This window comes from Andrographis paniculata, unplaced genomic scaffold (genome assembly GCF_009805555.1).
Source record: "Andrographis paniculata isolate CXL003 unplaced genomic scaffold, ASM980555v1 Contig60END, whole genome shotgun sequence".
NCBI lineage: Eukaryota > Viridiplantae > Streptophyta > Magnoliopsida > Lamiales > Acanthaceae > Andrographis > Andrographis paniculata.
In genome coordinates this window covers 2,937,697-2,965,543 of record NW_026137596.1, presented here as the reverse complement: position 1 = coordinate 2,965,543, position 27,847 = coordinate 2,937,697, and the positions used below count along the sequence as shown (strand labels likewise).

Below are 27,847 nucleotides of genomic sequence, written 5' to 3'. Positions count from 1 at the left end.
AATATATGACGGGTTCGGGTCCGAGTCCGGATTCGATTCCAATTTTAAGTTAAATTTTAAAAAAGTAAAAAAAATTCGAATCCATCGAGTCTTATCAAATATTATTCGAGTCGAGTTCGGGTATGATCGGATCCGAATATAATCGGATCCAGTTCGGATCTCGAATCCAACCATATGTACTCGGGTCGGATCTCGAGTTCGGCTGGACCCGACCCATTGTCATCCCTACTTTAAATCCATCACATAATATACGCTGTCGGGTTACTGCCGGTATAACAATATTTGACGGTTTAAAATGTATTGTAATTTAACAAGTGACTGGAATTAATTAATTAATCAATCAATCCTCTTATAATTACAAAATATAGGTATCGGTTATTTCCTCTTATATCTAGAAAAGTGTAAAGAATCTCCTGGCGATATACCCAATATTTTGTGACTGCGACGTTCACCGAACTTGTCCATAAATATAATTCATAGCTATTATTATTATTATTATTATTATTTTAAAATCGTGTCTATATATTATACTCTTATATATATATATAAAGATAAGATTAGATATCACGTGTCGCCATAAATATGACGAATGTTGCCATAGCTGGCGTTACGATACAACGGCGTCGTCTTTTCGTTTCTTTGTTGAGTTTCGAATTTGGATAATAATAATAATAATAATGGAAAAAATCATTTTTGTCTCAATATAATTAAAATTTATTAATTTTTATTTTAATATAAAAAATTTATTAATTTTGGTTTAAATATAACCAAAATTTATCATTTTTTTCCAAATATAAAATTTTTATCAATTTTAGTCTCAATATAACCAAAACTTATCTTTTTTGTCCAAATATAATCAAATCTTTTTTTTTTTTTGGCAAAATAGCATAAAATCCCCCTGTGGTTTCCCGAATTTTCTAAAAATCCCCTCTAGTTTTAAAATTTCATATTACCTACTTGTGGTTTCGAAAATATTGCAAAAAATACCATCACCGTTAATATTTAACGGCAATTGTATTGCACGCGCCATTAATGCGTGTATTCTTGAAAATTCACTTAATATAAAGAAGAAAATTACAAAATTACCCTCCATTCTCTATTTCATCTTCCCCAATCTTTCTGCCATGGTTGTTCTCTCCAGCTCTAAATTGCTTTCTTTTTCTTCGATAAAAGTTCAGTAAGAATAGGGCAGCAGAGGCGCACCTCCACAATAATGAGAGTCGACAGTTCCTAAATCTTTGCAATAAACAGTGGATTGGAGTGAGGTGAGCTCGACTAAGGAAAAATAGTAAGAGGATCAATCTAATATGTAATCCTCAAATTAAAATTTTCATTTGAGAAAGTGACGAAAGGAAAATGTCTGAAATATTAAGAAAGGTGGTGTTGGTAATGGCGGATAGCATATATGAATTTTTTTCTTTTTTTTTTTCCTTTTACAATAAATATATATATATATTTTTTATGTGTGTAAAATCACTGATTTATATATGAATCAGATATTTTTTTCAAGATTCCTCAATTAGACAATTTTATTTTATTTTTTTAATTTGGGTTAAACTTCAAAATTCTCAAATTTCAATTGGCAAGGGTTTTAATCGATTTATGAATCTAACAAACATAATAAATTACTAATTGCCTAAACTGAAATGAATCTTCACAGAAGTGGAAAAAAAATTGAGAAAAAAGAAAGAAGAAAGAAGAAGAAAAAAAGAAGAACAGTAGGCAGACAGAGAGGAAGAAGAAATAAGGAGATGGAAGAAGAATACAAATGTATGTGTGTGTATATTTATGTGTAAAAACACAGAAGAAATAGAGATAAAAAAAATAGAGAAGAAAAAAAGAAAGAATGAAGAAAGCAGGTGGAGTGGGTCTTTGTATGTCTGTCTGTATGTGTGTAATGTATGTGTGTATATACGTATGTATGTATGAGAAAAATAATGGTCAAAGATAGAATCAGTAGTCAAAAGTAATAAATATATAAGTATAACGGTTCAAAAAGTAAAAAATTAACGCCTTTAGTCCAATTTTGAAGGCAGGGGCGAGTATGCAATATTTTATAAACCACGAGTAGGTTTTATGCAATTTTAAAATCAGAGGGGGTTTTCAGCGAATTCGAAAAACCACAGGGGGATTTTTTACTATTTTGCCTTTTTTTTTTCAATATAATCAAACCTTATCTTTTTTTTGTTCCACACCGTCAACAAACTGACGAAAAATGCTGACGTCAAGAAAAATCAAACCTTATATTTATATTTGAAGAAATTGCACAATCTTGCAGCATTTTCCGTCAATTTGTTGACGGTGTGACCAAAAAAGATAATGTTTGTTTATATTGGGACAAAAAACGATGAGTTTTGGTTATATTGAGACTAAAATTAATGAATTTTGCTTATATTAAGACCCAAATTAATAAAATTTTTATATTGAGACAAAATCGATAAATTTTAGTTATATTATTAAAAAAATAATTTCTTTTCTAATAATAATAATTCATCATCAACAGTGTTATTTTTATTAGTCTGTGATACTTGCATAAAAGTCTATAAAGTTGCAATACAACACAATTAATGAATTGAACTAAAAGAAACTGCAAGTGAAATTTACATGCAGGGTGCGTTTGGCAATTAGCTGATAGCTTTCAATTGTTAGTTGATTCAAATAACTGTTAGTTGTTAGCTGATTCAATTAGCAGTTTGCATTAAAGTGTTCGATAAAACAACTGTTTGATATTAGCTGTTTATACATAAAATAACTATTAAAGAAATTGATACATTATTTTTAAAAATATTTAATTTTATTCATTTTGGGTTGAAATTTATAAGAATTTTTGTTATTAATTATTGAAAATTATAAAAATATTATAAAATATTTATTTTTATTTTTATTATTTAGATTCGAGAAAATTAACTTTACTAAAAAAATATAATATTTTTTATTGAAATTATGTAAAATATAAAATAATAAATCTTTCGTATATATATTTTTATTATGTTAATTATTATTTTGATATATATAAATAAATTAATAACCTTTTTTTTATTTGATTTAGTTTTAAATTATATATTTTACAAATAAAATAATTTATATCTAATAATTAATAATAGTAATGATTTTAAATTTACAAAATAAAAATAAAAATATAATTTAATAAATTAAATATATTTAAAATAATTAATAAATACAGTTATAAAAATATATTTATATGTAAAAAATAAATAATTAAATTTTAAGGGTAAATAAGAAATAACCAAAATTGAAATGAAAAAGCTATTTCAAAACGCTGGGTAGATGAACTTTTCAGAATTAGTTTTTTGGGTCCAAAAAGTTCTTTAAAAAAACTAAATTATCAAACACCTAAATTAGCTTTTTGACTGGTCAAACAACTAAAAATTGTTCAATAAACTAAAATATCTTCAAAACGCTATTTCCCAAACACCCCCTTAATTTTGTTTTCACGTGTTTTCAAATTTATTTATGATATTAGTATTATTTTAAAATATCACATTAGATATATATATTTTTTATTTATAATATTTTATTAAAAACTTATTGTTTTTTATATTTATAGGACAACATTACATCTAAAGTACATTTACATAACATTGGATATTATTTTTATTCAAAATTTCATTATTACCATAAATAAACACAACTTTAAATTGAAATTTTTTTCAAAGTTTACAATATTGTGTACTAATAGACTAATGTCAAAATTTTGTTCATATAAACATTTTGTGAAATAAAAATTTCATACAATATATTATCAAATACTATTTAAAACTTAAAAAATTTAAAATTTTTATCCAAACTAAATGTAAAAGTTTGATCACAAAAAAATATGCATTGCTATCAATAAAAATATATGTTTTCTTATAAAATAAATAAAAAGACAAAAATAAATATTTCAATAATAATTTATTAACAATGAAAAATTTAAAAATATTTACACACTAAAAAGCAAATATTCAATATAATCTCAATAAAAAAAATATTATTTTATAATAAAATATATGTTAATAAAAATAAATTTATTAATTATGTTTTTACATGCATCACTCCATTACTATCACTATTCACTAAATCACTGTATCATTTTATTTTTTAATTTTTTTCATTACACTGAAACATAGTAGTTAGCTGAAAGTGAACATTGAGTAAACTTTTGGTCGAACCTATATTCGTTTTTTATTTTACATTAGGTGAGTTTGGTTTCTACAAGGTGTGATTGTTTGGGGATTGGATTTTAAATCTATTATTCATCTAATTTTTTTTCTTAAAAAACATCAAGTCAAACACCTATTTTTCAATTTTTTTATATTATACTAAAAATCAGACAACTATTCAAATTCAAATTTTTTTTAACTTTTCAAATCTCAATTCAAAATCCAAACCCCAAAACAAACACGCATAAAAATCAATATTATTTTAAATCAATATTTCAATGCCAAATCAAAACCAAACAAACTCTTACTTAATAAAAAATTAAGATTTGAATTGGATTTTTTTATATTAAATATAATATTGGTAAATTAAAAACAAATCTTTGACATAATATTAATATATATAAATACAGTATAAAATTAATAATACAAGAAAAATAAATTATAGACATATATGGACGTTTGCTGGGCCGCTGGCTATCTAATCAATGTAATTACTAATTAGACAGATAATTTAATAGAAAAGCTGTCAGATAATTTGGGAAATGGGCCAAATAAAGGCCCATATAATGGCTAAAGCCCATAAGAATAAAATTTATACGAACCGTCGGTCTTACCTTTCCCCCGCAGCGACAAACATCGCTTCGTTCGTTCGTAGCTCTTCTTGCTCTCACGCGGAATCTTGAACCGAGAGGGAATTCGCTTTCGCGATGGCTTCCGGTAATGCGCTCCACTTTTCGATGGTTTTTTTCGTTTATTAGCTTTTTTGCGGTTAGATTTTCTATTGTTTTTACTTTTTTTCGATCATTTACTTGCGTTTTCCCCTAATCTGAAATGTGCGAATTACTTTACTGTAAACTGTGGTGCAGATGCTGATATGGAGGACTATGGTTTTGAGTACTCGGACGAGGAGCCGGAGGAGCAAGATGTTGATATCGAGAACCAGTATTACAATTCCAAAGGTAAGATTATTTGGGGATACTAATTTTTGATTGAACTGTTCGTTCTTTTCCTTCACCTATTAATTTATTTTGCTGCAAATTCCGTTGATTTTGAATGATAAGTTTATGTTTGAGTGCGTTTGGCGAATGGATATGTGTGTGCGTGTGTGGTAAGTCGTTCGTGTTCTGTATGATCACTCGTAGATTGGGTTGTATATGGGAATTAGGTATCTTGGACTGAACTGAAGCGATCATCTTGACAGGAAATTCAATTTGTTATAGCTCGTTGAACTGTGGATAGTGCGGATTTAGTTGCTAGGGCTAAGAAATCTTGTTGTCCTTCCCTGGATGTTTTTCTGCTCTTGGATTGCATTAAATCTCTGTCATCTCATATATGATGTGATGTTACTGTAGGCCTGGTTGAAACAGATCCTGTGGCGGCACTGGAAGGTTTCGCGGAAGTTGTTCGAATGGAGCCTGAAAAGGCTGAATGGTATGATTCTGATTGGAATCAATCAATAACTTGCCTACTTAACCTGATTTCAGATTGGTTTAGCACTAATTTAGTAAGATGTCATTTATTAGAGGTGTCGAAAACAGTACCAATTTGGTTGGACGATCAACAATGTTGCAGGAACAGTATGCATGTCTGTGATATAATAATCCAATAGGGATTAAATGATGATTCAGATAAGATCTTCCTTTTTATGCATAATCTGATCTGGTGTAGTTAGGATCATGGTTCAAAGGGTCTACTGGTGACTGTCGCCTACCGAAAAGCCATTTGATTTGATTTAATTTGTTCCTATATTGTTATTATTATTAGTCCAGCATTTTTGTTCATGTTACATCATCTATTACACTTTAGTTCCGTAGAGTTATGTGGGTTGGAGCTATGTGATATCAGATAAACATTTGGATGAGAATGCCTGCGGACACACACACACATATATATTTACTTCTGTCAAGACATCATCAATATGAATTAATTACTGTTATTGGCTGCACAATATCTATTCTCTTCAGGGGATTTAAAGCTTTAAAACAAACTGTTAAGCTTTACTATAAGCTTGGGAAGTTCAAAGAAATGATGGAGGCATACAGAGACATGTTGACTTATATTAAATCTGCAGTGACTCGCAATTATAGTGAAAAGTGCATAAATAATATAATGGATTTTATTTCTGGGTCTGCCGGTCAGAACTTTGGTCTATTACAAGAGTTTTATCAGACCACCTTGAAGGCCCTTGAAGAGGCAAAGAATGAGGTTACATAATTCAGTTCAATATAATGAATCTCTTTTTTATTTGCATAAAAGTCTTCAGAATTTCATAGTGGATTGCTTACTGCAGAGGCTATGGTTCAAGACAAATCTGAAATTATGCAAAATATGGTTTGATATTGGTGAATACGGGAGGATGAGTAAGGTGCTTTACTAAGTTTTTAGAATGTAGAGCAGTCTTTGTTGTTATCTCGTTGATGGTAATGTAATAATATGTTCTTTGCCAGATTTTGAAGGAGCTCCATAAGTCTTGCCAGAAGGAAGATGGTACCGATGATCAGAAGAAAGGCACACAATTACTTGAAGTTTATGCAATTGAGATCCAAATGTACACTGAGACTAAAAACAACAAAAAACTGAAAGTGAGTTTGAATAACATCCTAATCTATAAATTTCATTTTCTTTGATGTTATCAATCTAAGCATCTCTATGATTCATTCAAACAATTTGCGTACCATTTTTTTTGCAGGAACTATATCAGAAGGCATTATCTGTTAAATCTGCTATTCCTCATCCCAGAATAATGGGAATCATTCGTGAATGTGGTGGAAAGATGCATATGGCAGAGCGACAATGGGCAGAAGCAGCTACTGATTTTTTTGAAGCTTTCAAGAACTATGACGAAGCTGGAAATCAGAGGCGCATTCAATGCCTAAAGTATGCATTCGATCCTTATCTACTTGGCTATCATTTTAGGAATAGAGGCACGGCAGTTGGCCACGTGTTCTTCTATCTGTTTATGCATAATCTTTTATATCCAAATATGATTGGTTAATGTGTTCGATAGCATTAAATAAACACTGTTAGGAATAGAGGCATGGTAGTTGGCCACGTGTTGTTGTATTTGTTTATGCATAATCTTTTATATCCAAATATGATGGGTGAATGCATTCCTCGAAGCATTAATGTCAGTGATAACATTAAATAAACACTGTTAGCTGACTAATATAAACCCTGTAGAATTGATCGTGCTAATTTCTTTCCTTACCCTTTCTATTTCGTTGACTTAATGGGATTTAAGCCGTCTGTAATTTTGGTATTAACAAATTTATTATTATAGATATGCTCCGCTTTTGAACTCCAATGTAATTCAATTAAGTTGGCTGTGCATAGGTATTTGGTCCTGGCAAACATGCTGATGGAATCAGAGGTCAATCCATTCGATGGTCAAGAGGCAAAACCGTAAGTCTAATGAATTTGCGACACCTTGACATTGCTTTCAATTAAAAATTTCTGGTAACGGCACACATACATTTACTTTGTAGTTACAAAAATGACCCTGAGATCCTGGCGATGACTAACCTTATCGCAGCGTATCAAAGGAATGAGATTCTGGAGTTTGAAAAAATTCTGAAGGTATTTTACGCCCTTACTGTATAATATCACCATGTTTGAAGGCTTGCTTCTCCATCCATGTTATTCTTTCTTTGTTCCAACTGATTTGGTTTGAATTCTGTAGAGTAACAGAAGAACGATTATGGATGATCCGTTCATTCGAAATTACATTGAAGATCTTCTGAAGAATGTGCGGACTCAAGTCCTACTTAAGCTCATCAAGCCGTACACTAGAATTCGCATCCCCTTTATATCAAAGGTAATAAAACAACAGATACATTTATTTTTGTTTCTTTTGCCCCAAACCTCATGTTTGGACTATTTCAACTCAGCATTTTTCGACAAAAATATACTTTTTCTTCTCACAAAATATCCCATCATACATTATTCTAATATCAAATTCAAACCAAAATTTTCTCAAACCCATCAAAAGAAACACACCATAATTTGTTCGACTAATCCCTACAATTTAGTTTGATTAGATATCGACTATCAAAACTGTAGTAAAGGAAAGTTTCATTAGTTTTTTCCATGGTTTATATTTAATCATCTTTTGTTGATATTTGGATAGAGGGACGGGGCAAGTTAATTAACCTACATTCATGCCATTTGTTGGATGTGCAGGAGCTTAATGTACCAGAGAAAGATGTCGAGGAGTTATTGGTCTCTCTGATTTTGGACAATCGGATTCACGGGCACATTGATCAAGTGAATCGGCTGTTGGAGTGTGGCGACAGGTCGAAGGAAATGAAGAAATACACTGCGATAGACAAATGGAACATGCAGCTCCAGTCGCTGTATCAAACAGTGAGCAACCGTGTGTACTGACCCGACCATAAATATAAGAAGACATACATACATACAATGTATGATTCGAGTTTTGGTGTCTGGGAAATGTCATTTCATTACCTGAACATATAATGTGTATGGAGTCAGTGTGGTTGGTGCATGACAGTCAGTTTGGGCATTACTATTGCTATTGCAATTTGTGGCTTTAACGTTGCAGCACTTTGCAAAATTTGCTTGAGTAGTTTTATGGCTCTTCCCAATTCCTTTTGATTTACACTACCTTGACTTGATTTGTTTACACGAAATGGGTAGAGCTTGAGTATGATAGATATTCAAAATAAGAAATGATTAACTATATTTTGTATCGAATAATATATAATATATATATATTTATCATCATTTAATTCTTAATTTATTATATTTTGTGTGTGTTCTTATATTTTAATTTTAATCTAATAGTATTAATGTGATGCAATAGTTTTTATGTAAATAAGTGGAAGTTTAAAGATAATTGTGATTGGCAATTAGACACATTTATTTTTTTAAAAAACATATGTATATATGTTTTATTTTTTTCGGGTCCACCTGTCACACATGTGACATGTTCGTACATACTACGGGTTCCCACGTTATAGGAAAAAAAAAAAAAAAAGAATGACAACAAATATATATATTTTTTTTAGTTGAAAATATGTATAGAAAGTATTTTTGAATTTTAAGGTAGTTTGATAATACACAGAAAGTTAGAATAGAAAATAATAAATTGTAATGCTTTGAATAAAACAATGTAAGTCAGATCATTTATTTTTGGTAGGAGAGGTTCAAGGCTTAGCACAAAAATCCAGAACTCTGATTCAAAATTATTTGCCGAAAAAGTGAGCCATCGAGATACTATCATTACTGTATGGACAATTAGACATCCAACCCGTAATCGCAACGACCCAATTGGAAAGAACTCTATTCACTATCGAAAAATAAGAGAACCCACAAGCCAAGGGGATCTTGAATCCATTCTACCAGAACGGGTAGTGCGAGTACCAGTTCCTTCTACAAAGAATAATAGAAAAAAAAGATCTAGTTAGAATAGAAAATAATAAATTGTAATGCTTTGAATAAAAGGATGAATAGCATAAAAATAAAATTGAAAATATGAATAATCAGAGGCAGATTTCTCAAACAAGTGTTGTTGTTGAACAAAGGACATAAAAAAAGAACAAAAGGCAGCCAAAAATTGGTGATGACTAAACTTGACTCGTAACAAACTTTCACAAGATTCTCCACTACGTACCAAATATAGCCACTAGTGAACACTTGATCCACGATACTTACCCTACAATCCAATCCCCAAACAAACTCTTCACACTATACATACATATGAATACTAATTTCCCATCATTGAAATTATTGATTTGTTTCACTTCACTTCACTTCACTTCACTTCAGTTATGGCTTTGATCCCTTATTCCTCCTCGTCCACCCCCCCACCCCCAGCATCCTTATTGGCATTACTACTTGTACTACTCTTGGCGTCGGCTTCGAGCAGCGATGCACAGGCGACGCTGAGGCAATGCCTGATAGGATGCAGCCAGAGCATGGTGCAGTGTGGCGTCGACTGTGGGGGCAGAGATTTTGCTTCAGCATTTGCGTGCTACCGGCGCTGCTGGCTCGGTGATTTCGGATGTGCCGCTTCTTGCTTTGCAACAGCTCCGCCGGCAGTACCTTAATTAGCTTCATCCATCCATCCATCCATCGGTTCAACCATTTTATTCGATTTGTAATCTGCTCTGCTCTGCTCTGCTTTGTATTTGTGTGTTGTATGATTGTATCTTGAAAGTTTTCCTTATGAGTATGTTCCAACAATTTTATTCGACTTATGATCTGCTCTACTTTGTATTTGTGTGTTGTATCTTCAAAGCTTTCTTTATGCGCATAATTTATGAATAATGTTGGGACATTGTTGATTATCATGAAGAAAATAATAGCATGTGCAGGGCAGAAGAAGCAGAAGCAAAGAAGTCAAGAAAGTAGAAGCATTTTAATTTTATATTTCCATAATTTTTTGTAACACTAATTTTAGATGTAATAAAAGTGAAAAGTAATTTTAAACTGTAAAATTTACCTAAAATGACATGCATGCTGTGAGAGTGTGAGTATAACTGAAAAACCACAATACCACAATGCGGCGTTATAATTATAACAATAAAAATGTTAAAAGAATCTTCAAATTTAAATTGTTCTACCATATTAACTACCTAATATAATGAGCAAATTTTTTGAGTACTACATTGCAGGAAAATATGGGAATATTGTAAGATCTAGAGTTGAAGAATAAGCATGCAATGAATTCTTATTTTGAGTGCAACTCTATACTGATAAATTTGATATACACAATCCATTTATTTCAACAGCAGATATGTTACAACATGATAACAATACATTGTTATCCAACATATATATTCACGGGAGAATATATCTTCAAACGCTACTTAAGGCCGGCGACAACTAAATTCGGAGGACAGCGATAAAATATTTCAGCCATGTTTGCTATGCTCGATAAGATAAGACACGATTGATTATTTAATTGTGCAATCAATCTTATAAAATAGTACAATAAAACACACATTACCTTACAGGAATCTACAGCTGCGGAACATATCTCTTTTTCGTGATCTTGATCCATTACCCTGGCTGTAGCTGCTGCTTTGCTTCGCTTCTCTTCTTCTTTCTTCGCTCATCCTTTTCCGCCTTCTATAATTTGCACAACAAAATTGTGTGCAGAGCAAAGCCCATAATTATATAAAGCCAACAAGATATAGTCAGCGATCCTAAGGATGTGTTCTTTTAATAAAAAATACACAAACATTTTTCCAAAAATATTAATATATCACGTAAAAAAATATCCATTCAAATTATTTTACAAAACAAACACACCCTAACTTTCTGTAAGCTATAAATGTATTCGATCCATGTTCTAATTCAGAAGTTTAAAGCAGGAGAGAATCAGGTTCTTGGAACAAACATAGTGGAAGATGAATACTCAAGAGTTGGAATAGCAGAATAGGATTCTGCTACTGCTGCTGCTATTGATCACTAGACACCTTCAATGGTGGCCTAACTTAAGGGACATTGCCGACTAAATCGCCAACATCCATGAGCATTCGCTTCCCTTTAACACATGGTAGTTTTATAGATTGTGAGTACATTTGTGTTAGTCTAGTGAGAGCAAGAAGAAGGGCCACAATTAACATGGGATTGAGTAATATTTCAATAACCGGTTCTTGTCAGAAGTTATGAGATAAAAAGGATAAGAAAAGTCACCGATACCTCAATTGTTCCATAGATTTCCAATTAAAACACGAAAATACATACCAATAAGAACAGCACCAAAATAGCTAATAAGTTCAAAATGAGGTGGAAAATGGAGTTTCAAGATTGTAGTTCAGAAGGGAAACAGTAAGACAATATGAAAACAAGGGGCACAGAGCATAATTATGTACTCAAAAACTGCAAATATGAATAAGTTTTAAGTTGGGAATTTGGGAGAGTTAGAACCTACTTGTCCATCATGATCTTGACGAACTCCTCATAGTTGATCTGCTTGTCACCATCCTCATCAGCCTCACGGATCATCTCACCGACCTCCTCATCAGTTAGTTTTTCCCCAATATTAGTCATCACATGGCGAAGTTCGGATGCAGAGATAAATCCGTTCTGGTCCTTGTCAAAAACTTTGAAAGCTTCCTTGAGCTCCTCCTCTGAGTCAGTTTCCTTCATTTTACGTAACATCAGGTTGAGGAATTCAGAGAAGTCAATTGTTCCGTTGTTATCAGCATCAATTTCGTTGATCATATCCTTAAGTTCTACTTCAGTTGGATTTTGGCCCAAAGAGCGCATCACCATCCCAAGCTCCTTGGTGGTGATGTAACCTGTGGCAGATCCACAATGAGATTATAAGACATGTGAAAGTCATGCTTAACTAGGTAATAGTGATACTTGATGAGCAAGAGTGGAAAAAGGCCTTATAGAAGCTTATCATCTATTCACGGAGAAAATATGCATATAGCAAACAATAGCAACAGCTCCATAACCAGAATCTCTTGGGGTCTAAAACAACAGACGTAGGATTTCGTACACTGCATATTCAAGTAATTCATGGAATGGAGAAAAACAATTAAAGTCTAAATGAAAATTCCGCTAGATCCAAAGTGAAACACAACCTCTTTTTTTTTTTGTTGATTAACTAAAAACGTCCTCTTTTTTTTTTTGTTGATTAACTAAAAACGTCAAGTTTATGAAAGGTCTCAATTCGTATATAACTAATCAGTAATCACGCGAGCAACCAAAGACTGTTAACGAAAAAAACATTATTCACCAAGAAAGCATTCCAGAAGCATCGCCCGAGATTCCTCAATTCCGAGATGATATGCTTAACTTGTAAAAGACTAAACGAAGTTTTCAATTATAGTATGATTTCATAATAATATGAATATCGAATACAAATTATAGATCAGACATTTTTGTTACTGTACTGCAACAATACAGTGAACGTGAATAGTTGAAAATATCTATCCAAAACCTTCTTCAGTTCACTTTAACCGATAAGTTATACTTTCTTCAACCAAGGAAAACATCCAGCAACCATATTATGAAAAACACCTTACAAAAAGCGCCGGAGTAAAAGTAATCATACATTTGAACACCTAAGCCCCCAAAATCGACGAATACTGATAAGTTTCCGGCGCAACACCACATCGACAGTGAAAGACACTTCATTCACAGTCAACTAACGTCTAGATCCGTAAAAACCAAGCCGAAGACACTCAAAACAAAAACCATAACGCCGCCTACAAATCAGCATTGAGCAAGAAGAAAAATAGTAATCCTCCAATTTATACACACACCGTTTATAGTATTATAAACTACAAAAATGTTTACGTGAAATAAACGATTATGATTTCATAAGTTAAAATGATGTGTTTAGCACACTCAACTTATAAAACTACTTGAAACTTGCTAACAAGTGTACGTATAGACGTATTCGAGAACTAACCGTTGCCATCCTTGTCAAACAGAGCGAATGCTTCCTTGAACGCGGAGATCTGATCGCCCGTCAGCTGACGCGCCATTTGCTTCCGTCGCAAGCTTTTCGAAGAATCACGTTAATGGCGTGCGAGTGAGTGCGTAGACAACGAAAGCGGAGAAGGTTATATATATATACAGGTGCCGCGGTGGGTCCCATCAGAATCAGATGCTTACATTTATTTCATTTTTAATAGTATTTCTCTTTATTTAATTATGAAATATTCATAAAGTAAAATACTGCTAATAAATAAATAACCAAATTTATTTTCTTTGCTTGCGAGAATGAAAGAATATTTACTTTGCTTCGTTCTTCTTTCTTTTTCGCTGTGTTTATTTATACAGATTATTCTCCTTTACCTTTTTTGTTGGCAAATTTTATTAATTATCAATTTCATCATTTTATTTTTTTTAATTATTTTATTGTTGCGTAACCATTGAATTCAAGAGTGACGTTGAATTTCAAAATGATATAACAGGTAAAAAAGCTTAGAAAAATTGTAAGGTATAAATTGTACAACAATTGGACTGAATATCATATGTAAAATGATTTGTAGAATTTTGTTTATGTTTTTTATTTTTTATTTTATTTTTTATTTTTAAAATTTATAGTATCACAGCCACAAGTTCACTCTCGCACTACCAACCTATTTTATGATACATGTGATGTTTTATAGTAATAAGGCAAATCACCCATTTTGATGATGACGAGTCTATTCTACTTATATTTCATTTTTTTTTTAAATTTATTTTAAAATTTTTTTATAATGTAAAATTTTGCAGTCATTATTATTATTCGAATGCCTTTTAAGTAAATTTTTGACTGAATATAATACCCTACAAACTAAGTTCGAAAAAATAAGTCATACTAAGCTAAATCATGTGTGAGACCGGAGACATATTTAAATGTTTTGGAATATGTTTGTAGTTTATAAAAATTGAGATTAGATTTTGTAAAAGCAAACACAATGAATCACTATAAAAAAATCTCTATACATAACTTGTTTATAACCAAAGTCATAAAATAAAAAGACGACAGCTACTCCAGTCAATTCAATCAACGGCGGACAGCGGTGGTTGATGCCGACGATGTCCTCTCCAGCAGGGAACAGCAACAGCACCGGGGCGTTCCTCTTCTGGCAACGAAAACATCACAAATGAGCTATAACTTCAGCACTTTTCTAAAATGGTAAGATATACTACTTATGGATTGATTCATATTTGACGTTTAGAGGCTGTATTTTCTAAGCTCATCAATGGAGTTAATGCCCTCCAATCCAGCGTCCAATTCTAACATAATTTTTGGTATTTGCTGCAGTGTAGCAACGCCATAAAATGACATTGTGTGTGTATATATATATTTTTAATTTTAATTTTTTTGTATATTAATATTTTATTTTTTTTTAAAAAAATAATATTAATTGTAAATATAAAAAGTAATTTTTTAAAAAATAATATTAAATATTTAAAGAATATATATTTTTTTAAGTAAAATGACTCAAATTTAGGAGTTTTTAGTCCAACAGCCTCTAAAGCAAAAGGATTCGAGTCCTAAAAATCGAACATAACTGATCGACAATAGCAATAAATCTTCCGAACACTCATAGTTCATGAAGAAACAAAACTCATTAAATCAACAAAGAAAATTAAATACAAATGTATTTTCACTCATAGTTCATGAAGAAACAAAACTCATTAAATCAACAAAGAAAATTAAATACAAATGTATTTTCTCCGTCTAATGCAATAATTTTTTTTTCTTTATTTGAATAATGTGATAGCATAAAATATAATAGATAAATAATTCCCAACAGTGTAGCATTATTTTTTAATAAAATACATAAATTTATGAACAAATTTAATCAAATATAAATAAAATTACAATTTTACCACTAAGTAACTTTTGTTATTATTTCATTAATTAATACATATATAAATATAGATTGTCAAATATTAATTTTAATGAATCGGGTGAGCCAAACACGGTTCGGTTCATTAATATGCATGTACAACTCGATAAATTTCGAACATATTTATTTATTATTATTATTATTATTATTATTTGTAAATTTTAAATCAAATCAATATATAATTAAATTTCAGTTGAACATATTTATTTTATTATTATTATTATTTTTTTCTGTAAAATCAAGATATAATTAAATTTTTATATAGTTGGATCCAAACTTTAACCCATTGCCATCCCTATTAAGTTTTTATAGATTTAGATTTTACATAATAGCCCAAATAATAAATAAACCCATCAAAACTTTACAAACATATGAAAATGACATGTACTATTTGTAATTTAGAAAGTGAAAGGCTGCTAACCCTAGTCTCTCTTCACTCCTCTCTCTCGCACACGCACATTACTTTTTTCTCACTCCCCTTCCACCCGCCAAAACGCCACCGGTGGTGGCTGCCGTACCTGATAATTTACGCTCCCATACAATTTGGTTATCAAATTTTTATCTTTGATCGTTTCTGCTATTTTTACGCTTACTTGTGTTTGATTAAACGCATTCGACTATTTATTTGTTCATGGCTATGGAGAAGGGGGACAATGGGGATGACGGTGGTAGTGGTGGTGGTCCGGTTGATAATCAGCTGGCCATGGTAGGTGGACCTCCTAAGTCTCTGTGGAAAACGGCAACCGCTGGCCCTCTGGTTACTGATTCGGTGTCCTGGCCGGCGCTTTCCGAAACGCAGCAGTCGAAGAATCATGAGATCGTTGATTCTAAGTCGTCCAAGTCGCTTTCGGCGCCACCATTTGCATTGATGGATGGTTCTACTGCCGCTTCGGTAGGTGCAAATCCTATGTCTGTTTATTTATTATCATTATTAGGATTTCATCTAGTCGGAATCAAGAAATACCAATGCAGTAAAGGCTTGTTTTTATACAGAACAGAATGGGATACATTCCTTTAATGTGAATAGGAATAATGTTACTTTTAATATGTTGTATATGTTTACTTAAAATTTCTACACGGAAAGTTAGCGGACACGATTTGATCACGAGTATCTTCAAAGGTGAAAGGACATAAATCGTTTCAGTTTACTATTGGCATGTCGACTGGGAAATGTTGTTGTTTTTTAGAGTACAGAACAACGGGAATGAATTGCAATGTTATGCCTAGAAAAAGGTCTTTTCTTGGATTATGAACTTCGTAATAATGAATATGTGTACCAAAAAATATTTTTTCAATTGCTGCTGCATTGTTCAAGATTGAAATTATGAAACATGAAGCATCTCATACATTTCTGATAGCTGTACACTAGGATAGGTTTTGATTCAGATGCTATTTCTGCTGTTCGCTGAATGTAACATTAATTATTTCACGTGGTTGATTGATCATGTTCGATAAATGTTTATTTTGGTACCAACTTTCTAAATTTTGTCTGTATTGCAGGCTACAGTTGAGCAACAGAAGTTCCATGGACGTGGTAGAATTAGATCCCCCCGCAGACCGTACTCTGTGCATCATAACAATGCTGGCCCTAAGCATTTCCAAAATGGTTTACCTCCATTTCCCATTCGCCTACCATATCATGCTCAAAGATTTCCACCAGTTTTTCATCCTATTGGTCCTGTTCCACCCATTGCTCCCCCTCCCCCTCCCCCTCCATATGCTTATTGGTTTCCCCCAGGACCTTTCCCTAGAGTTGATACTCAAATGGTAGATTCTTGTGGTGATCCAGGACAAGCTTTTGCTAAACCAGTAAATGGGGGATCTCAGCCTGCACCCCGCCCTGCCTTGAGTTCCTATGATTCAAATTCTGTTGGAAGAAGGTCAAGTACAAATAAAAATGGTGGACAGGCAAATCCTTCTTTGAATAATCAACGGCCAGTTGGTTATAGTAACTTACATTTGCAGCAAAATATGGGGCCTAGAATTATGAATAGGCCTGGTCCTATGTTTTTCCCTGTAGGCTTTGTTGATGGGTCACACTTTCAAGGTTATTACTATATAAATATATATATATTTTTACATTGAAATAATTGTTTTTCTGTCTTAGCACTGCTTAACATATTGCCCTATCAAGTTTGTTGTCATTTTTATTTTTATTTTTTATTTTTGTTTGACTTTTCTCTTAATATATTACTTCTTTGAGGTGAGATTTCTAACAAGGACATCCCCGGTTCAGGTCCACCAGGTGTAATGTATTTCTATCCTCCTCCTCCTCCTCCCCCTCCTCCCGGCTCTATTAGAGTTCCTTGGACACCATATAATGTTCCTCCTCCTCAGAGTCCAGGAAATCCCGTGTCATCCTCACCAACTGCAGCCTTGAGGGCTAGTGTTGTAAAGCAAATTGAATATTATTTCAGGTGAGAGTTTTAAACTGATTTAGTGTCGTAAATATGATAATAAAATTTAAATCCTACTGCTATGTCTTCAGCTATTTCTTGTACACTTGATTTTAGCCTGCTATCAATAGGCAATATGACCTTCCATTGTTTACCCTATTATGTTTTGGGATCTGGTTGAGTTGTGTTTTTTAATTATCACGCAACCTTAACTTCCAGCAGTTAGATGGCAGCATGGATATGCTAATGTTTTTGTGGAATCCATATAACATATATAAAGATGCAGCTTTTTCTAACATATTAATTCAGTGATAGTGACATCAGAGGGTTGCTTCATTGTTTGCAGTGATGAGAATCTGGACAGGGATTACTACTTGATCTATCAGATGGACAATGAAGGATGGGTTCCATTATCAAAAATTGCTGGCTTCAAAAGAGTAACGTTTTAGCAAATTCTTCATATTGTAGAATGCTTTGATGATTGTCATCCTTTTTGAGATTGAGGATTCGTAGGATTTTAAAAGCACTATTAGTTTTGCTTTTTTGTTGGCAGACGGGTATTTTTGATAATAGGGCGGGCATTGCTTCAAATCCTTGTCTAAGTTCCTTGATTGACTCCCTTAACTTTTTTCTTTCGTTCTTTTTTTAATCTCTTACTATTTACCTGATATTTGCATTCTTTCATTTTAATTTTGTAGGTTGAAAAAATGAAGGTTGATATTCCATTTATTATCGACGCATTGCAGGCTTCAGAAACTCTTGAAGTGAAGGTTTGACAATATGTTCATTTTAGCTTCCCCTCCTTTCCCTCTAAAAGTTTTGTGTCTCTCTTGTTACTTACTATTGAGGTTTGGATTTCTACCTCCACAGGATGAGAAGGTTAGGAGACGCAATGAGTGGTCAAAGTGGATCTTAACTTCTCCGAGCATTGGATCTTTGTTAACAGATGCAAATCCCGTGCAGAATATTGATAACAATGAAAACCAGAGGGAGGTGTCCACAGGAACATCAGAATTTCCTCCACCAAGTGGGTGTCCTATTGTTGATGTGGGGGAAATAAAGAAACCTGTTAGCAATGATATAGAGGAAGCCAATGATGGTGCTCTTACAAACGTTGAGACACAAAAGCATCCTTCGGGAGACGATAATTCGATCAAAGACTTAGATTTTCAGCCCAACAATACTAAATTAAATTCAGTAGGCTCACAAAGAGGTGACTTAATTAAGTCGGTCAGTCCTGAGTTGGATGACTTTTCTAATGATTTTTCAAGCACATTTATGCTTGATGAAGAACTTGACCAAGAGCAGAGGTTGACTAATAATGATCACACTTCCACCATGGGAAGGTATTCGAGGCTTAATCTATCTGCAACTTTATCAGAAATAATTCAATTTTTATTTGTCTGTGCTTTTCTTTAGTGTTCAGTGAATTTAATTTTACATTTAATGACCGTGCTGTTGTTTACTGATTCTTCTGTTGCATATGTTATTCACCTTTTTCCCCGTACATGGATAAATTTGCATACTCCTGAGGCGTTTTGACTTACTTTGATTTGTTATGCCATGTCTTGCAGGGCTGATGAAGAAGATGATGAAATCACTATTAATGATCGAACTGTTGAACGGCTTGTAATTATCACTCAGGTCAGTCAGTCCGCGAAACCTGGTTGGGTTCTTTGGGAGCATTTCTTGCTTACTAATATTAGTTACTCTTTGATACTGTTTGGTGATGCTGATATATCCTCTGAACCTTCATCAGGATCACGTTCATGAGCCTCAAAAAGATTATTTTATGTCTAGTTTGAAATATACCTCGAAATTGCTGCAAGAACACTTGAGATCCATATGAAACATATACCTTCCATATGGATCAGACTCATCATCTATGGCACTGTGTAGGATAATTTTGTTGGTTTAATTATCTACTAATGATATCTTGCACCACTTGTGAATAAATTCCAGATGCTGTTATTTGATAAATAAACTAGTACTTTATGTCTATCTCTGCTGATATCCAGTTGTATTATCTCCTAAAATGAAGTTCTTTTTCAGAATACTATAGCTGGACTAAGACAAATATTTCCTTCCTCTGAGTAGTTGATTCTGTGAGGGCCTCAAACTCAATAAAATTGTACCATTCATTCTTATTTGGTTGCATTCCTTCAATTTACTGTCCTTCAATGGTGATTGTCTGGCTTTAACAGCTCTCAATTTTTGGCGCCTTACAACCTCTTTTCTGTAAGCAGGATACATATAGATATACATATAAATTCTCAATTGTTTCATCGATGCTTTATGTATAGAAATTATCTCTGCTTATTGTTTCTTACATGTCTTTCCATTGGTTGGTTGGAGTGGTCTTTGACATTGAGTTAGGCACTTTGGCTGAGAGAATTCATGAGGGGCTTTTGTAGAATTGCTGACCAAATTGCTTTACACTGCAGAATAGTGGGACAGTCGAAGGACCCTGTGAAGAATCCAAAACCATGTCTTGTGAACTTGCTTCTGCTATTAGCGACAGCCTCTACTTTTATGAGCAGGTTGCCAGATTTTTAATGAATTTCTGTGTGATCACAACCTTAAGAAACGTAAAAAGAAACGCATTATTCTTTCATTTTTCAGGAATTAAACTCAGGGCGGGGATGCAGGGATGAAAGCACCACATGCTCCATTGGCAATGCTGATGTTTCGAACTCAAAGGTGTCCACTCAGTGCGCTGGAGCAAGAGGCTGCGAAGGCCATGGAGATTCTAATTCTCGACAAAAGCAAAGTAGAGGAAACTCAAAGCATCATTCCATTCATAGGCAACGACTGTTCTATAGCAGTGTTAAAGGACAAGGAAGTGGCGAAAACTCTATTGGAATAATATCTGAAAGTCCACCTACTGATGCAATTGGTTTTTTCTTTGGTTCTACTCCTCCAGATAGTCATGGGTGAACATCTTTTCTTCTTTCCTGCTTTTCTAAATCACATCCAACATTGTTTTATTATTATTTTTTTCTTTTCTCCTTGTAAATGCACATTTGGGAAAATTGCAGGATCAGGCATTCAAAGTTGAGTGCTTCACCTCAGAGTAATCTGTCAGGAAGCAGTTCACCTGTTGGTTTAGCGTCGAAGTCATTTCCTGGATTTCAGCATCTGAGTCACAAACTTTTGGAGGAAAATGGTTTCAAGCAACAATTGTAAGGATATCTATAAATCTATCTTACATGAAGTTTAGGCTACAAATATAGATCTCGAAAGAATATTTATTTGCTGGAATATACTAATATTTGAATTCTGCTGTAGGATTAAACATTCACTATAAATATCATCTAAAACTTTGACTTTTATGATAAATAACTTTCCTTTACTCAGGTACAAGAAATACAAGAAACGGTGCCTCAGTGATCGGAAGAAATTAGGAATTGGCTGCAGTGAGGTAGGTACCTTTTGGAGTTGGTTCTTAGTTCTCATCATATAAAGAAACGATAATGAATGTGCTGTTGTTCCGAAAGTACAATTTTATAACAACGAACGAACGCATTTACTGACATCAATTTTATTGCCCTTCTCTTCATTGCAGGAGATGAACACAATATACAGGTTCTGGTGTTATTTTCTAAGGACCATGTTTGTCGACTCCATGTACAACGAATTCAAGAAATTGGCTCTTGAAGATGCCAGTGCTGGCTACAATTATGGGGTCGAGTGCCTATTCAGGTTTTACAGGCAGGTTTCTACTTTCCTCGACCGACTCTATTTCAACCATAATTGCCTCAACCTATAATTTGTTTTATTGTATCAGTTATGGGTTGGAGAAGGAGTTCAAAGACGAGCTGTACGAAGAATTTGAACAGCTTACACTTGATTTCTATAACCGAGGGAACCTCTACGGCCTGGAAAAATACTGGTAATTAAAACTGCCCTGCCCTTTGCTACTAATAATTTGGAGGAGGAGGAGGCTGTTGAACATAAAATCTCGATCTTGGCAGGGCATTTCACCACTACCGGGGGGATCAAGAAGAGAAAACTGTGAAAAAGAATCCTGAACTGGACAGACTTCTTAGAGAAGAATATCGAAGTTTGGACGACTTCAAGCGCGCCAAAGACAAGAACAATTGTAAATCCACGCAAGCAGATGCTCATGATCATCGGTGATAAGGACTGGACTTGACTCAGACTATGGTGCTTATATGGAGGGAGTTTAGGTAAAATTCTAAGAGTCGAATTCGCAGGCAGCCAGCCGACGTTAATTTGGCATCAGATTGTTTTTGGTTTTGAGGATGCATGCTGTATATAGCAGGGGGGGGGGGGGGTGGTGGTGATCCTCCCTCGGAGGTGCCAGCCGGACAACGACGATGATGATCAGCAATTTAGCTGAAACTGAGGCGTTTTCTTGCTTGCATTTTTTTCTGTATATAAAGGGGGGTCTTTTTGGTGAGTGAAAAAAATAGAATAATAATAATAATAATTATATATATATATATTTATATTAAAGACATGACGTTGGAGAGGGGAGGTAACTGTGTGACATTGAAATTAATTGCCTCTATGATTCATCACGTTTTGTCCCAAATTCAGCACGTTAATCACGTTGGCTTTTGTTGTAACAAGTAGATATATATAATATATAATTTATACAATATCATATTCAATATTATAGTACGTAATATATATTAGCACAATAAAAATGTTAATGTATTCCCTACGTCAGAAAATTGGAACATTTTTAGGTGAGAAACGTAGTATAAATTTAGGTGATAGAGGGTATTATTTATATTAATAAAATGTAATACATGATTGCACTATTAAATTCAAAATACATATTATATGCTAATACAACAAAATGCATCATATATAATTAATAATGCATGTTAATACAATAATAAGTGTTAATTTAATACTTCATTCGTATTTTTTTTTTATTATTATTATTTTTTTACATCTTATTTCAAAGTAATTTTTTTTAAAAAAAAAATTGCACTGAATACCAAAATACTCTAAAGCTGTGTTCGTTTGGCCGATTGGATATAGAAAATATCGTATAATTACTGTAGACTTTAAATTTAAAAATTCCACACCTAAAACCTATGGCCGCTGTTGATTCATAGGCTTTCTTTTTGTTAGAAATGGTCGCAGTCTCTCTTGTCCAAACTTGTTCAGTCGGTTTCGAACGGACCGTTGGACACGTCGGTTCGCCGATTTCAAACAGGCGTCATCGAACCGAAACTGGTTTTCCGGTTTCACACTGGCGGTTCCAAAACCGTCACCGAACCAAAACCGGCCTTGTCTGAACTCAAATCAGCAGTTTTCGATTCGAATCGACGATTTTTTATTTTTATTTTTTTAAAAAATATATATATTAACTGGTGGGGAATGGAGAAGGTGGCGGAGCAACAGGGACGGTGGGTAAAGACTGCTGGGTGAAAAAGACAAAAAATGAGAGAATTGAAAAGAAAGGAGAAGAAAAAGAATTTGGCGTTGCTGGTGAATTCATTGATTAGCACGTTAGGATAAATATATTTATTATTATATATTATTAATTTTTTATAAACTTAAAATAATATTATTATTAGTAAAAACTAAATACTATGTATTGATGATTTATATTTTAAATTTATAAATTTTTATTATATAATTATAGAAAATAGAAAAATATTTGATTTGCTATTTTTGTGTAAAAAAGAATTTTTATAAGTTTTTATTATCTAATTATAGAAAATAGAAAAGTATTTGATTTGCTATTTTTTGTAAAAAAGAATTGGATGAATATAAAAAATTTGATAGAATAATACAACAAAATCTGAAAATATAAAATAAACAAATATAAAATTAGTCCAACAATTCAAACGTCCAAAACAAACACAACTTAAAAATTTATACTTCAAAATCCTAAAAAATCCAAATATAAAATTCAATCCCCTAAACAAATATCAAAACCTTCAAACAAACAAACCCTTAAAATAATAATATCTCCAAATTTTTCTATAAAAAAATTATTTTTAAAATATCAATTCCAAAGTCACTTTACTTTTTAACTTTTATTTATTTTAACAATATTTAAATATTATTCGTTTCAAACTATCTCATTAATACATTACTTTTTTCAATATAATAATAATTTCTTCCAACATAATCATTACAAAATTCAAATCTTCAAACAAACACAACTTAAAAATCCATACTTACAAATCTTAAAAAATCTAAATCCAAAATCCAAATCCTCAAAGAAACACACACTAAATTTTTATTCAAATTATAAATATACCATTAGACATAAACTTATTTTTTTACATAATGTCAAAGGTAAAAAATATCAAAATCTCTTACACACTTTTACTAACTAATAAAATACTATTATTTTTTAATTTACTATAAAACTCCAAAGTGCCCATTTCAAAAGAAGACGATGGGAGTATATTTTATCAGTAATATTTTAATATTATTTTTTATAACATAAGAACTCATAATCATTATTCTTCGAATGCACTATTCTGTAAAGTTTTTGCCAAACTTAGAAGTCCTGCTTTAAAGATTTCATTTGCTTTTTGCGTGATATTTGAATATTAATTATTATATCAAAACGTAGTGCAAATTAAAAAAAAATTACAAAATTACTTTCATTAGTGTCTTATAATAATAAAAAAATATTTGTACATAAAATTTTATAAATATATGAATATTTTTAATGTTAAGTATAATGACATAAATGTAACCATTAGTATACATCAATAAATTTGAATGCACATAAATTAAATAAACATTTGCACAATAAACATTTGTGATGAATATAAATTTCGTTGGTTACGGCTAAAATTTATAATGTATACCGTATATCCGATTGTTGATATATACTGATACATCGTAAAGTTTTTAATATTAGTATTATATATATTTAGAACAAATGAAGATAAAACAACAAAAATACTTTTATTAATAATGGTAATATAAAGTTAATGATATTTATGCAATTTATTATAAATGGTAAAAATATTTTTAATATTAAATAAATAATATAATTACCTTTTAAAAAAAAATTATTTGAAACGAATCAAAATAACAAAATATATATATATATATATATATATGGCGTGAGAATCCACACCTGCTGTCCGAAAGTGTGCAGTGCGTAAACCCCTTAATCTTAAAAAAAAAATATTTTTTATTTTAGGACATATGGAGTGTGACAATTTTTGTTATTATATTGAAATTCTAAAAATACCAAAATGATTAAAACTATATATTATTATAGTATTGTTACGAAAAAACTTTGTACGGCACTATACCAAAATTTTTTGGTATTTTCATTATTTTTTCCATATGGTATAAAAGTTTCTACCATTACCATGTTACAAATTTAAATACCAAAAAAAGTATAAAAAAAAAAAAAAAAACTTTTGCAATAAATATATTCCAAAATTCAAAAATAAAATTCTTGAAAATACATTTTCAATTAAAAATGCAAATAAATATCTACAATAAACATGTTCAAATAATTAAGATTTAATTACGAGTGTGTTCATCTTATACTCATGCTTCAAAATGTTTTATTCGTGAATCTCGTTTTGGTCGAACTTACTTAATAATTATTTTGTGTTTTTTGTTTTTGTCGTAACTAGTGTGTATTGGTAGTCTGATTTGAAAGCAAACAACTAGTGTATGTATGTTGTGTCGCAAAATTTACAGTTTGATCGTAAATTTGAGTTTGTTGTTGTTGCGAGCTACCTAATCGATTTTGGGATCACCAAATATTATAAAAATACAATATATACACATCTAAACAATATAGTACATTTTATTTATTCACAAAAAATTAAATAAGCTGACACAATAATACTCCTCATATCTAACCTAACTAAAAAAAACACAACTTAAAATTTTTTATTGATGAGTTTTTTGGTATAAAAACTATATATATATATATATATATTGTTCAAGTCATATTGTTACTAACAAAATTGTAATATTTTCTATTACAAAATATTACATAAATACTTTTTAAACTAAAAATCAAATTAAAAACTCAATTCAAACCAAAACCAAACTTTTAATTATGTTTACGATTATTAATTATTACTATAAATAAAAATGGATAAACTGTTTTTTTTAGTTCCATAACTAAACCCTTTGTCATTTTAGTCTCGTAAGTGGAGCTATCGCAAACTAGTCACATAAGTGAAAAATTTTCGTTGTTTTAGTCCTCCGGCGCCGGAGACGCCCGCGTGGCTCGCCGGAATCCACGTGTCTGCCAGGTGTCCCGCCAGGTCAGCGACACCTGGCAGACATGTGGATTTTTTTTTTTTTTTTTTTTTTTTCAATTGGATCAAATAAAAAAATTAAAAAAAGCAAATAAAATTAAAAATAAATTTAAAAAAATGAAAAATAAAAAAATAAAATCCACGTGTCCGTTAGGTGTCGCTGACCCGGCGGACACGTGGCCTCCAGCGAGCCACGCGGACGTTTACGGCGCCAGAGGACTAAAACAACGAAAATTTTTCACTTTTAGGACTAGTTTGCGACAGACTCCACTTACGGAACTAAAATGATAAGCGTCTATTACGAGACTAAAAAAATATTTTACCCAATAAAAATTTGTCATTGTGGTTGTGATGGATTAAAAATAAAAATGTATCATATGTCGGTTGGATGTAGGGAGTATTAGTTAGCATTAATTTGCATATAATCTTAATTAATTCATATTAGTTTCATAACTGTTGATTTGACAAAATTAACATACTAAAAATAATATTATTGCATATATTGTACTAAATTCATAATACTTCCTCCGTCCCACAACAAAGTATTCATTTTTTCATTTTAGTCTGTCTCGTAACAAAAATATTCATTTCTTTTTTTTAGTAACTGTACTTTCTACCTAACATTACAAATACCCTTACAACTTAAAATATATTACACAAATGTCATTACTTTATATCATACGTACTAATAAAGTTATTTTAGTAATTTCTATTTTATTCCTATTATATTCCAATATAATACTAATATTTCTAAAACTACGTGCAAAAAGCAAATGAATACTTAGTTTTGGGACGGAGAAACTATATTGTGCTCCAAAATATGTATCATATATTGTATTAACATATACTGTCAAATATATATTATCTTCTTTATAAACATGTGTTGATTGACCAAAGCGAATGTATATATATATATATATATTTATATCGATTTTAAAACGTTACAAAGATATTCCAGGTACAAGCACTGCTAACTAAATTTTAATTGAAAAAACATACCCTCTTCCTCTCATTGAAAGATTACCATTTTTCATTTTCGTTCGTCCCAAAACAAAGTTATTATTTCATAATTTACTGATTGTACTACCACCTAACATAATAAATACCCTTCCAATTTACACTATATTATACAAATGTCACTACTTTTATATTACATAATACTAATAGGATATTTTTGTCTTTTTTTTATTATAACCCATTATAATACTAATATTAAAAAATCTATGTACAAAAAGTAAACGACAACCTTGCATCGGACGAAGGGAGTAAGGAATTTAGTTTAATCGGTTGTTTTTAAATAATTCAAAATTGAAAGAAAAGAACTGGAATGTTGTAAGCTCGCATGGTTGTAGCAATGAAATTAAATAAATAAATAAATTTGGCAAATATGTGTAGTTCTTGTTTTGTTTTGTTTTTGTTTTTGTTTTTTTTTTTGGTAATAGCTCAATTAATTATCACTAAAAATAAATAAAAGAAAATTAAAAAACCAATTTACATTAAATGCATTATAATACTCGGTCCCAGTTCCAAACAGTATGCAATATTTCATTTTTTGTTTGTCTCAAACCCACTGCAATATTTTCAAATTTAGAAATAATTAATAATATTTATATACATATATTAATATACACTTCACTTTATCTCATCACATCACTCAAATAAAAAATATAAATAATTATTTATCTCTCCAATCACATCACTTAATATCAAAATTA

At 31.6% G+C, this 27,847-nt stretch overlaps 3 protein-coding genes across 4 annotated transcripts; 2 read left to right on the top strand and 1 right to left on the bottom strand.

Annotated features, from left to right (window-relative positions):
- Nucleotides 1-4,760: 4,760 nt before the first annotated feature.
- Nucleotides 4,761-8,781, top strand: LOC127259627 (COP9 signalosome complex subunit 2). The gene is made up of 11 exons (XM_051287071.1): nucleotides 4,761-4,880; nucleotides 5,030-5,122; nucleotides 5,516-5,594; nucleotides 6,128-6,368; nucleotides 6,454-6,528; nucleotides 6,611-6,745; nucleotides 6,853-7,040; nucleotides 7,497-7,565; nucleotides 7,649-7,739; nucleotides 7,843-7,977; nucleotides 8,343-8,781. Exons 1-11 carry the CDS (start codon nucleotides 4,871-4,873, stop codon nucleotides 8,544-8,546), a joined length of 1,320 nt encoding a protein of 439 aa, XP_051143028.1. The 5' UTR covers nucleotides 4,761-4,870; the 3' UTR covers nucleotides 8,547-8,781.
- A 2,096-nt stretch (nucleotides 8,782-10,877) lies between these two features.
- Nucleotides 10,878-13,684, bottom strand: LOC127259628 (calmodulin-7-like). Of its 2 annotated transcripts, none has more exons than XM_051287073.1 (3): nucleotides 13,198-13,478; nucleotides 12,064-12,433; nucleotides 10,878-11,255 (listed from the first exon to the last, which is right to left on the bottom strand). In XM_051287073.1, the coding sequence occupies exons 2-3, from the start codon at nucleotides 12,405-12,407 to the stop codon at nucleotides 11,135-11,137; spliced, it is 465 nt and encodes a 154-aa protein (XP_051143030.1). In that variant the 5' UTR covers nucleotides 12,408-12,433; nucleotides 13,198-13,478; the 3' UTR covers nucleotides 10,878-11,134. The 2 variants fall into 2 exon arrangements, with proteins under 2 accessions (XP_051143030.1, XP_051143029.1); XM_051287072.1 differs by lacking the exon at nucleotides 13,198-13,478 and adding an exon at nucleotides 13,558-13,684 and having other exon boundaries at nucleotides 10,978-11,255.
- Nucleotides 13,685-15,902: 2,218 nt separating this feature from the next.
- On the top strand, nucleotides 15,903-22,477 carry LOC127260003 (la-related protein 1A-like). The gene is made up of 14 exons (XM_051287625.1): nucleotides 15,903-16,388; nucleotides 16,997-17,543; nucleotides 17,733-17,913; nucleotides 18,239-18,329; nucleotides 18,591-18,662; nucleotides 18,763-19,238; nucleotides 19,467-19,536; nucleotides 20,337-20,432; nucleotides 20,515-20,825; nucleotides 20,931-21,074; nucleotides 21,250-21,313; nucleotides 21,458-21,603; nucleotides 21,680-21,784; nucleotides 21,867-22,477. Exons 1-14 carry the CDS (start codon nucleotides 16,128-16,130, stop codon nucleotides 22,030-22,032), a joined length of 2,730 nt encoding a protein of 909 aa, XP_051143582.1. The 5' UTR covers nucleotides 15,903-16,127; the 3' UTR covers nucleotides 22,033-22,477.
- Nucleotides 22,478-27,847: the final 5,370 nt, after the last annotated feature.

What these genes read in the sequence shown, in the direction of transcription:
- LOC127260003 (XM_051287625.1), top strand. Translation starts at nt 16,128, where the DNA reads ATGGCTATGGAGAAGGGGGACAATGGGGATGACGGTGGTAGTGGTGGT. An exon ending in GCCTCTACTTTTATGAGCAG is followed by an intron (nt 20,433 to 20,514) that starts GTTGCCAGATTT and finishes TTCATTTTTCAG; the next exon opens with GAATTAAACTCAGGGCGGGG. An exon ending in ACTCCTCCAGATAGTCATGG is followed by an intron (nt 20,826 to 20,930) that starts GTGAACATCTTT and finishes GGAAAATTGCAG; the next exon opens with GATCAGGCATTCAAAGTTGA.
- LOC127259627 (XM_051287071.1), top strand. An exon ending in TTGAAGAGGCAAAGAATGAG is followed by an intron (nt 6,369 to 6,453) that starts GTTACATAATTC and finishes TGCTTACTGCAG; the next exon opens with AGGCTATGGTTCAAGACAAA. An exon ending in AGGCGCATTCAATGCCTAAA is followed by an intron (nt 7,041 to 7,496) that starts GTATGCATTCGA and finishes GGCTGTGCATAG; the next exon opens with GTATTTGGTCCTGGCAAACA.
- LOC127259628 (XM_051287072.1), bottom strand. Translation starts at nt 13,633, where the DNA reads ATGGCGCGTCAGCTGACGGGCGATCAGATCTCCGCGTTCAAGGAAGCA. An exon ending in GTTTGACAAGGATGGCAACG is followed by an intron (nt 12,434 to 13,557) that starts GTTAGTTCTCGA and finishes GATCTGCCACAG; the next exon opens with GTTACATCACCACCAAGGAG. An exon ending in GTCAAGATCATGATGGACAA is followed by an intron (nt 11,256 to 12,063) that starts GTAGGTTCTAAC and finishes TGCAAATTATAG; the next exon opens with AAGGCGGAAAAGGATGAGCG.